The 11,619-nt window shown below is 30.5% G+C and overlaps 2 protein-coding genes across 2 annotated transcripts; both read left to right on the forward strand.

Annotated features, from left to right (window-relative positions):
- Window positions 1–424: 424 nt before the first annotated feature.
- Window positions 425–7,143, forward strand: LOC11423484 (agamous-like MADS-box protein MADS3). The gene is made up of 8 exons (XM_003623757.4): window positions 425–650; window positions 4,556–4,634; window positions 4,919–4,980; window positions 5,328–5,427; window positions 5,565–5,606; window positions 5,877–5,918; window positions 6,038–6,189; window positions 6,907–7,143. Exons 1-8 carry the CDS (start codon window positions 463–465, stop codon window positions 6,992–6,994), a joined length of 753 nt encoding a protein of 250 aa, XP_003623805.2. The 5' UTR covers window positions 425–462; the 3' UTR covers window positions 6,995–7,143.
- An 833-nt stretch (window positions 7,144–7,976) lies between these two features.
- Window positions 7,977–11,617, forward strand: LOC11432101 (probable fructokinase-7). Its single transcript, XM_003623758.3, has 7 exons — window positions 7,977–8,058; window positions 8,280–8,479; window positions 9,084–9,302; window positions 9,853–10,050; window positions 10,420–10,560; window positions 10,741–10,857; window positions 11,370–11,617. The coding sequence occupies exons 1-7, from the start codon at window positions 7,977–7,979 to the stop codon at window positions 11,496–11,498; spliced, it is 1,086 nt and encodes a 361-aa protein (XP_003623806.1). The 3' UTR covers window positions 11,499–11,617.
- Window positions 11,618–11,619: the final 2 nt, after the last annotated feature.

Below are 11,619 nucleotides of genomic sequence, written 5' to 3' on the forward strand. Positions count from 1 at the left end.
CTGATTCGATGTCCAACGAAAATCACCACACAACTAGAGACATAATACGATTGATTTAGTCTTAATTGCCGTTGCAAAGATATAAAATAAACTAACATCGATGTCACGAGCTAGATTGCGACCATTGACGTTTCTAAAATATATTTTACTATCAAGGATGGTTTTAAATTACGGCTGAACTTACGCTATATTTCAACAAAATGCCGAGAAATGTGACCATTGCGATTGAAATTGTGGTAACAAAACAGGTACGGGGACGACAAATTCCTTTGAAGTTTGTCGCAATTAGAGTTGTAGACCGCAATTTAAAACCACACTATCTAATATAGGGGGGGTAGAGACTAAAGAGTAACTACTTAAACAATATCACACACACACAATTTCGAATATAAATACAAACTTTCTGATCAGTTACTGTTTTTTTTTCTAGACTCATAGCAGAAGAGAGAGTGATAAGAAAAAATGGGTAGAGGGAGGGTTGAACTGAAGAGGATAGAAAACAAAATCAACCGGCAAGTTACTTTCTCAAAAAGAAGAAATGGTTTGCTGAAAAAAGCCTATGAACTCTCAGTTCTATGTGATGCTGAGATTGCTCTTATCATTTTCTCAAGTCGTGGAAAGCTTTCTGAATTTGCAAGTTCAACTTCAGGGTACCCTTCTCTCTCTTTTTCATTCATCTAATATTAAAAAATCTCACCATTAATTTGCTTTGTGAAAGTTTCTTTACAATTTTTTAATATATTTTTTATGTGCATATTTTGTTGGTTCAAATCCCAATATAAACCTCTCTTAGCTTTAGATCTTTTCAATTTCTGATACTTTTAACTTCTTCTTTTTTCTCTCTGCACTTCACTTTCTTCATTGCATCAGTTTCTTTCACCAAAATGGTCACTGGTTTCTGCATTTGAACTATTTAAGATTTTACTTTTCACACACCCCTTTTAACTCATTTTTAACTTCTTTGCTTTTCATATAACTATTCATGGTTTCTTTAAATCTGACACTTTCATATTTCTCTCATACTTGCTCCTTTATCTGTATATTTGTATGTCTTCTATGATTTTCCTGTATTTTGGGGGGTTCCACACTGTTATGAAAGAAGCTTTCATCAGAATTCAGAGATCAGAGAAGAGAAACATGATATCAAATCAAATCATATATATTACCCCACATAGTTTCTATGTATATTCTCAGATAAATATTTTCAGCTTTGTTCCCTTACTGATGAAACAGTACAATCTATTTTGTTTTAGTTCTCACAAGAAAAAAAGGTAAGAAATTAAGAAGAAACCAATCATATGATAATTAAATGGACATGGTAAGGTAAAGTCCTAGGATGTTCACCCTCTTGTACCATATTGTGCAAGATCTAGGGTTTCTTTTAACATTTTTTTTATCCCTAAATGGAGAATGAAAATTAGTTAATTAATTTTTAAACATTGGTTTCTTCTCATATATTCTTCATAAGGGTTTTCTGTGTCATAAAAATATTTGGCATCTCCATCTAAGGGAAGGTGGAACAATAAAAAAGTTGAATGTTTAAACATAATAATAATAATGTCAAAGTTAAATGTTGTTCCCTTTTCCAATCTCAAAAGAATAACACGTTTTATAGTACAACTGTAGTTTGTGTACTTTTTATTCTGAAGGAGCAATGGTTTATGTATAAAGCATGAAGCACTATACTCATTTGTTGATTAGATCTAAGGGGTTTTCATCTTTACACTCCTCTCTCTCTCTCTCTCTCTCTTCACATTTCCAGCTTCATGCTGAAAAATTGGTAGGGTTGTAGCAAAAAAAAAAAATTGGTTAAAAATAAAATGATTTTTTTTTCACTCTCTTTGCTAATTATTCTTTAAAAAGTTGGAATGACAAGCAGTTGAAGTGTTAATATTTGTGCAAGAAATCTTTAAAATTAGGAGTGTTTTCATTTTCTTAGCCATTTCCCTTATTATATTTATTTGTTTTAGATTATTTTTTTATAACTTAAAAAAGTAGCTACTAAACTATGTTATGTGAGTTTCAAATGATATTTGACTCTTTGTTTATAGGCTAAAAATAATAATAAACCAGGTCCCTGTAACATACATAAATTGGATAAGCTAATTTTGCCACATTATACCCTTCTCAATCATCTCTCCCACACTTTCCTTGTCTAATTAATGATATCCATGTTGTGATTTAGCATGTGTTTATTAATTTACATGTGAACACATGTTTCAAACGTTCCAAATGTATTTTAGGTTCAATAATTTATTTATTTTTAATTATCAAGGACTTATGTATATGGAAAAAAATTATGTATATGAAAAAGTAATATATATGATTATGCACTTTTTTATGAAGGAATATGATTAAGTGTACTTATTACTTCCTCCGTCCTAAATTATATGACGTTTTGAACATTTCACATATATTAAGAAATGTAATTAATATTGTGTGGAAAATAGATTTTATGAGTTGTTTTACAAAATTGTCCTTAATAAATGTCATGGGAAATATAAATGAAAGAATTAAAAGAAGAAAGAGTAATAAATAGTTAAGGATGTAATAGGAAAAGTAACATTAATGTTTCATTGTATTGTAAAGCGACATACAATTTGGGACAATTTTTTTTCCTCAAGTGACATACAATTTAGGACGGAGGGAGTATATGATATAATCATTAAACTCCTTACTCTTAAAAAAAAAAGCTTAATAGCAGTTTTAGCCCCTAACTTTTCCAAAGTTGCGATTTTGACCCCCTAAGAAAAAACTACAAAATCGCCCTATAAGTTTTGCTTATGTGGCAGTTTTCGCCCCCAAGACCAATTTTGATTCGGTCTACGTTGACGTGACACCCTGAATGAGGTGCCACATGTTTTTTTTTTTTTTGCCTTGGGGGGCCAAAACTGCTACAGTTGCAAAACTTAGGGGCGGTTTTGTAGTTTTTTTTTCTTAGGGGCGAAAACTGCTATTAAGCCTAAAAAAAACATCAAACTCTCTTTTTACACTTCTTGTCACTTTTCTTATCTCTTTTTAATTTACCATCATATCCTTTACTTTCTTTCTTCTTCAGCTTCTTTCTATCTTACCATCAAATATAAGTCGTTTAAAATTTTGACACATGATGAATACTTACTAAATACAATTAATATCATATAATTTTTGTAAAAGAATCATATATATATATATATATATATATATATATATATATATATATATATATATATATAATAAAAAGTATATGGTATATGCCTCTCATATCCTATTTTGGATGTGTTAGTCGTTTTCCATTTTGTAATGATCTTCGGTCAATATTTTTTCAAAGGACAGCTCATCCAGGTAAACTGCTATTCTCCTTTTTATCCTCAATTCTCACCTAAACTTTTTCTTTTTACGGGAAAAAAACTTTCTTCTACACACTTAATTTGGTGTTAAAAAATGAGAAATAATATTTGTTAAGACTATTTTTAAATAACTTTTGAACTATTTTCTCTCATAATCTTATTGTGTTATTACCTTTTCTTCCTCTTTTTCTATTTATTGTTTTTAATAAAGAAAAACAAAGAGAAGAAGAAGGTTTGCTAGTGTTGACTCGTTTTCTTTTTCTTTTCTTTTCCTGTTTGTTAATTATCTTTGTAACAAAACAAAATTTTTATTTTTTTTAATTAGAGTCGTTTGATAATATAATTTTAAGAGATATATGTTACATACATATTTGACATCAAACGTTTACTTGATTTTAAAATGTAATTTGAACAACAGTTGAGTATGCAAAATTTACATTATCACGATTAGCATTTATAGGGGTTCGCTGACAACTCTCTCAACAATAAATATAAACCATAAGATCTTTTAAAAAATATTAAAATCATAAGATATACATCTAAAACATGAGAGGGAAAAAGTAATTACAATCATCATAAAATAATAAAAAGGGGTATATTACTACTATAAATCACCCTTTGTCCTTTAAAAATATAACCACACTTTGTGTAATAAAACAATCACTCCTAGCATAATTTCTATATGACACATATGCTATCTCTATTTCTCTAATATCACTTTTCTAACTATTTTTGTTTCATTGATCGCTAATTTTTTTTCCTAGTGTATATGAGGGAAAATAATTTATATTTTTATTTTTGTATCATTGTTAGTCTACTTTTAGTGGAGACCAAATGCTAGCACATAATAAAAAGAAACTCAGAAAACAATAGATGCATATTATTTTCCTTCATATACACTACATAAAAAACATTAGAATTCAAAGAAACATAAATAAATAGAAAATGCTATTAGGAAATAGAGAGAGCATATGTATAAAGATTTTCTTTTGAGGGTGAGAGAGCATATGTATAGAGATGAAGAAAAAAAAAAAAATCCAAAATGTAGTATACGTGCTAAATTAATTTGAGGTGATTGTTATTTTTTTTTTCTTCATGATAATTGTTTATCTTAATAAAAGAATTTGGAGAATTATTTGGCTTTATATATTTTTTCAACTAATTGTTTTTGTTATATCTATTATATACATGACAAAAAATAAAACTGAGTTTGTTTTAATTTGCAGCATTGGCAAAACCCTGGAACGATATCAGAGATGCTCTTTCACTTCTCAAAATGATAATGTTAATGAACATGAAACTCAGGTATGTGTGTACATTTTCTAAATTAAATTACACACCTTGTAATTAATGGTACCTTCAAGTGCTAATTGTGGTATTTTGACATTGTTCATGAGATACTACTTAAATTAATTGAGCCTCTCTATAATGTGAATGTATTTGAAATTATACACATGCAAGTGTATTATATATATATATATATATATATATATATATATATATATATATATATATATATAAAGTAATTATCAATTGTAATTTGATATTGTTATGAAATTATTTTCATGAATTTCTATTTTGTATATTAGAACTGGTACCAGGAGATGTCAAAGCTAAAGGCAAAGTATGAGTCACTTCAAAAGTCACAAAGGTTATTAATTGTGCTCCTTCAATATAACTATTCTAATATTTAACAATTTCTCACGCACGTTGGTATCCATTTAAATTGGATTGCGCTTGTGTGACATAATGTTGCATGATATTGATCAATTCAAGTCCGACATATGACAATTTTTTTAAACATAAAAAAGTATGTAAAAGAGAGAGAAAATAGTTGAATTGGTTTATGTATTACAATTGGATTGAGTAATGTTAGTGACATTTCCTCCTTAACGACACACAAGTGGAGTCCATTTAAATCATAGTATAATATGGTCAATAACTAATGGAGATTAATATAACAATTTCTTTGCATTAATATTGTGATGTTTATTACAGACAATTGCTAGGGGAAGATCTTGGACCATTGAACATGAAAGAGCTACAAAATCTTGAGAAGCAACTTGAAGGAGCTTTAGCACAAGCTAGGCAGAGAAAGGTACCTTCATATGATTATAACTCATCTGTACTTTTTTACCAATGATATCATGTGATGCTTTAATTTGCTTTTGTCTCTACATGTGTACAAGATCTAAGAAACAAATATAAATGAAATTTTGTTTTATTTGCTTGCAGACACAGATTATGGTTGAACAAATGGAAGAGCTTAAGAGAAAGGTAAGAAATGCTAACTCATATTTTTCCATATAAATTTCTGTTTGTAATCTTTACTTATGTTATGCCCTTAGGTTGTATTGCGTAATGATATTTTGACAACAACACAAATATTATCCGACACAGTATAATGATACAATTTTTTTTCTCTCATCTAGATAATTGTATTGAATGTATGTTTATATGGTGTCCAGATACGGTGTCGGTTTTGTGATGTTGAAATAACACTGCTTAGGTGTACTATATGTTAGTGGTGTCTCTTTAATGTTGCAGGAACGCCATCTTGGAGACATAAATAAGCAACTTAGGTTCAAGGTATTGAACCATACAACCAACAAGTCTAAAACAGCTTGCATTTGTTTATAATTTTTTTTTTCAATAATACCAAATTTTCTATTTATTAATTTGATGGTTTAATGAAACTTCATTTTCAGCTTGAATCAGATGGATTTAATCTTAAAGCTATTGAAAGCTTGTGGAGTTCTACTCATTCTGCTACTGCTGTTGCTGGAGGAGGCAACTTTCCTTTTCAGCCTTCTGAAACCAATCCCATGGACTGCCAAACTGAACCTTTCTTGCAAATAGGGTATTCCAATTTTCTTCTTTCATATGTTACTTACTATATATATCACAAAATTTTAATCACATAATTATATCGTCTTTAAACATGTAACAATAAATATTTTTAAGTTGAACTATTTTTTAGTGAGAGAAACTCTTTATTCTCTCTAAGTTTTCTTCCTCTTTCACATATCGAGGAGGGGTGATTTTAGGTCAATTTTTGACCTAGAATCACCCCGCATATTTTTTTCTCCTTTCTTTCAATCTAAATAAGTGATTTTCACATACATCAAGTTTTTCTTTTGTGTTTTTTCGTGATTTCGTCGTCTTAGTGCGACGTTGTGTTGTTCGTCGTCTTGTGCGGCGTTGTTTGATTTCGCATCTTTTGTTGTGCGGTGTTCGTTTGGTTCGTATTGAAAGATCAGCTTCAGACAATCACAAATTCATTCAATGATTTGGGCGTCAACGTTGCAGATCCAGAAGTATGGGTATTCGGTGATTTAGATTTTATCATATTATTTGTAGGCATTTTGCCGTGCAATGTTATTAACTTGAGTGCTGTGAGTTTGTTTGCAGATTCACCATTTACGTTTTTAGCAATATTGATCATGTTATTATCTCTGATGTATTCTATCAATATGAATGAATGAATGAATATCCTTTGTTTTTGTCAAAAAAAAAAAAAAACAATAAATCAATTTATATGGTCAGAAACACTAATGTAGTTGCTTATTTTGTGCAGGTACCAAAACTATGTTCAAGCTGAAGCATCCAGTGCTCCAAAGAACATGGTTGGTGAGACTAGCTTTATCCAAGGATGGATGCTATGATTAACTTATTAGAGTACATATATGTTTATTACCTTATTGTCTATAGACTTTTTAGAATGGACTTTTTCATTTCTCAAGTTGTTGACAAAATATATCTTAATTATATGTGTAATGGGATACTGATATAGACCTTGATTTTACTCTTTGAAGTAATAGACTATTGTGTGAATGAACCATTGTTGATTTGGATGCTTTGTTAATATAATACTATCATTAATTAACGGGACCTCAAAATGAATGTAAATAAAAATTACAGAGCAAAAGAAAAATCAACATTGTTTGTCAATTTCCTTTTGTTCTCCTAGCCAAGTTATTCAATTTTTTTGACCTTCAATGGTTTAAATTATCTATTTGAAGAAAAAATAGATAGAGATATGTTAGGTGAGGGAAAGACTAAAACACCCTAAAGGATAATGCAAATGTAGGAACCACACGGAAATTGAATGTAGGGAATCCTATTTCATTTATTTCACATTTTTTTTTATCACGATCATGTAATTTTGCACTTTTTTTTTTTGTCAAGTAGTTCTCTGACTAAAAATTTACATCTTAATGCAATGTTCATGTTAAGCTCCCGAATCAATCTTGCACATTTTACTAATTCTTTTAATTATTTTTAAACCAGCTTGGTTTATTTGAATACTTATAAAAAGGTTATGATAACACACATGGAGATTTTCCTTACTATTTAAAAAGTTCACATTGTCAACATACCAATTTCCATATGCAACATAACCAATGCACCCTTAAACGAATGTAATTGGAAATTATGAGGCCAAAATTAGCAAATGAAATCAATCAATTGTATAAATAGGAGAATATAATCAAGTTTTAAGATAAAAGAATTTGAGAGTTCCAACTATATCGGAGGAATGTTAAAAAATAGTAACAACAACACATGTTTTTTCTTTTTCTTCAACTTTTGTTTAAACCTCCATGTCCATGGTGAATTTTGTGATAGGGTTGCATCATGCCCAACAACATGACAGGATGCTGCTTCCACGTGACCTTTGATAGGTTACATAGGGGCAGCTTAAGGCGTCTAACAAGTTCATCATCATTAGGTAATGTTTTTGCCTAATTTTTTCTTTGATTTCATTCATGCCCATGTTTTTTATGTTTTACAAAATGTTTTCTATGCCAAAATGTTTTTTTTTAGTACCCATTATGGTTTCTTTAATAAATTTTACTTCTCAAGAGAAAGAATTGTAAATATTTTCCATGATTTGTAATTTTGTGTTTTTCTATAAACTAGTAATGAATAATAATTGTAATTTATTTATAGGTTCATCAAAACATGGGAGAAAGATTTGTAAAGGACCACTAGTTGTTTGCTTTGGAGAGATGATGATCAATTTAGTCCCCACAATAGATGGAGTGTCCCTTTCAGATGCAGAGGCTTATAAGAAATCTCCTGCTGGAGCTACTGCCATTGTTTCTGTTGCAATATCTAGACTTGGAGGCTCTTCAGCTTTTATTGGCAAGGTGAAATTTTTATGAATATATATTACTCTACTAAACAATAAATCATTCTGCAAAAACTTTGTGGCAAATGCTTGGATCAATCTGTACATTTGGCCATAGTTATAAATACATTATTTTAGTCCATATAAAATATATTTTTATTTAAGATTTGAATTTGGCTGAGATATGTATTCATATTTAATGTCTAACAATGTTCTATGGTTCAGAGAGAATATGAAGCCTTCATCTTAACTAATTGAGTTGAGGAAACATCTACAATTTTCATATCATATTATATATTTACAACTAAATTTAATTTGTTGATACAATTTTTTAGTCGAAAATTTTGAGGCTTAAAACCCTAACTTGGACGGCCTGTAGGTTGGGCCGAAAAGGATAATCCTTTAGATTTTATTATATGTCATAAGCTCAAAAATGCTGTCTACATCTACATGAATTCATTTTGTACTTCTAATCTACCTTAGTACTTTTGCCTGACAACAATGTTTGTAAGTTGTAACGTTTGAACACCTACGTGCATGTGAAACATACTATTCCTTATTGTACTTCTAATCTACCTTAGTCCTTTTGCCTGACTACAATGTTTGTAACGTTTGAATGAAAGGTTGGAAATGATGAATTTGGCCATATGTTATCTGATATTCTAAAACAAAATGGTGTTGACAATTCTGGCTTGCTGTTTGATGAACATGCAAGGACAGCATTGGCATTTCATTCACTTAAGAATAGTGATGATGGGAAACCTGAATTCATGTTTTATCGAAATCCTAGTGCTGACATACTTTTCCGTTCAGAAGAAATTGACAAGAGTCTCATAAAAAAGGTAATAGTTATTTCTTGTATTAAAAGTATATGAAAAATACGGTCACAACAATTTATACACACCATCTTGACACACTTGCATAAAAATACATATCATTTAATTAGTTTAAAGAGTTTAATTGATATTCACCGTCGGTGTAAAAAAGTTTTACACATGCATCTAATGATGTATTACCACATGACTTGTCATACCTCGTTAATTAATGCGACAACATCAAACTTTCAGTACATTGACGGGGTATATGAATTAAACTCTTAGTTTAAAAATACATATTATTTAATTTTTCTCTCTACCTTATGTGTTTAAGTAGTGTAAGTGGGGTGTCTGGGGTTCAAACTCCGGCTCTTTCATATAATATGCAATATCCCTGTCAATTGAGTTAAGTTCACGTGACTAAAATAATACTATTATTTATGTATATTGTAAGTTCCATCTTTCATGTAGTTCATGTATTAATTAGATAATGTTTTTGCATTTCAATTGTAGCTTAAATTGACTATAAGCTCAATATTTTAATTTTTTTTTCCATAAAGTATCTAATGTCATGCAGGCCACAATATTTCATTATGGTTCAGTTAGCTTAATTAAGGAGCCTTCTAGGTCAACTCACATTGAAGCAATAAATTATGCCAAAATGTGTGGTAGTATACTGTCTTATGCCCCAAATTTGACAGTGCCACTATGGCCATCAACAGAGGCTGCTAGGGAAGGCATCATGAGTATTTGGAACTATGCAGACGTTATTAAGGTAAATGTTTTGAATATTTTTGTCATATGTGTGTTGAAATACATAGTCAATCAAAGTGTAAATTAGACCTTTTTTTTTTTTTTTTTTTTTTTTTTGTGTCCGGGCTTCGAACCCAGATCTTGTATATATTATGCATTGTCCTTATCAACTGAGTTGAGTGGGACCGTAAATTAGACCCTCTAAATATACAAGTACAATATCATAAACATTTCAAATTGCCTTCCTAAAAGGACCATTGATGCCAAAAAAATGAAATTGAAGGATAAATTTGGTGTCAAAAATTAAAGGAAAAAACTAATTACACTTATATATTTTTATGGATGAAAATAGGTATTAACTCTATCTATGCATATATACTCCAAACTGCAGGTAAGTGTGGAAGAAATTCGAATTTTGACTGAAGGTAATGATCCTTATGATGACAAAATGATCATGAAGAAGTTGTTCCACCATAATCTCAAACTTTTGTTGGTCACGGAAGGAATAAAGGGCTGTAGATACTACACCAAGGTTTGATCCATAAACAAAAACTTTCGTGAATTTTTCCCCCACAGTTCTCGCGCGCCCTTTATTTTTCTGAACTTTAAAATCTGAATGTGTAAAAAACATGCAACAGAACTTTAAATGCTTTTTTTGGAAGCTTGTAAATTGGTCATGGTTAATCCTAAACAGGTTTTTATTGTTGCACAGGACTTTAAAGGTTGGGTTTATGGTTTTGAGGTGGAAGCAATTGACACAACAGGAGCTGGTGATTCTTTTGTTGGTGGGTTTTTGAGCATATTGTCTGCACATAAACACATTTATAAGGTAGGTGACATTATTCCTATTTTATATTGTTTTTGTTTAGGGTAGTTGTGGTCCATCTTTAGATGTTAATGATTGCTTTACTGGCCCCCGCATTGCTCAAAAGCTCACCGAATTTATGAGATTGTAACTTCCGATCGCATAAAATCTATTGAGTTACGATTCGATTGTTTGTTTTTAGGATCATAATAGAGCATAACTCCCGATCAACTTATTTCAAAACTTAGCAATCTGAGGGCCTATAGAGCAATCACCTTATATGTTGCCAAGGCCCAAGTCATGACAGCAAATTTATGAAAATTACTTTTCTCTCTTTTGAAATTGCTCAAAAACATACCACGGCGGCAGTTAACCGTCGTTCGACTTTTCAGCGGTAGTTAATTGTCGTTGGACACTTTTTAAAATGGTTCAATCACTTTTTAAACCAGTTTAATTGATCTAAAGAGTGTCCAGCGACACATAGAGAAATTAGAACTTTGATGACTTTAATGTATTCTCTCCTATGTGATTTTCAGGATGAGAAAATATTAAGGGAGGCCCTTGATTTTGCAAATGCTTGTGGTGCAGCCACCGTGACAGGGAGAGGGGCCATACCTTCACTTCCCACAAAGAGTTCGGTTCTTAGAGTTATGCTCACTTATTGAATACATAGAAGAGTTCAACATCCATATGGTAGATAATTTGATAAGCTAAAAGGTGTCCGTTTGAACACTGATTAAATTAGTGAAATTTTGAGGCATGCCCTATTTTTAAATATATAATAGC

Source organism: Medicago truncatula, chromosome 7 (genome assembly GCF_003473485.1).
Source record: "Medicago truncatula cultivar Jemalong A17 chromosome 7, MtrunA17r5.0-ANR, whole genome shotgun sequence".
In the NCBI taxonomy this organism is placed as follows: Eukaryota; Viridiplantae; Streptophyta; class Magnoliopsida; order Fabales; family Fabaceae; genus Medicago; species Medicago truncatula.

Excerpts from the sequence above, each read along its gene's own strand:
- LOC11423484 (XM_003623757.4), top strand. The coding sequence starts at position 463 with ATGGGTAGAGGGAGGGTTGAACTGAAGAGGATAGAAAACAAAATCAAC. Across the intron at positions 5,919-6,037 it reads ATAAGCAACTTAGGTTCAAG|CTTGAATCAGATGGATTTAA; the intron begins GTATTGAACCAT and ends CTTCATTTTCAG. Across the intron at positions 6,190-6,906 it reads GAACCTTTCTTGCAAATAGG|GTACCAAAACTATGTTCAAG; the intron begins GTATTCCAATTT and ends TATTTTGTGCAG.
- LOC11432101 (XM_003623758.3), top strand. The coding sequence starts at position 7,977 with ATGACAGGATGCTGCTTCCACGTGACCTTTGATAGGTTACATAGGGGC. Across the intron at positions 8,059-8,279 it reads AACAAGTTCATCATCATTAG|GTTCATCAAAACATGGGAGA; the intron begins GTAATGTTTTTG and ends ATTTATTTATAG. Across the intron at positions 9,303-9,852 it reads ACAAGAGTCTCATAAAAAAG|GCCACAATATTTCATTATGG; the intron begins GTAATAGTTATT and ends AATGTCATGCAG.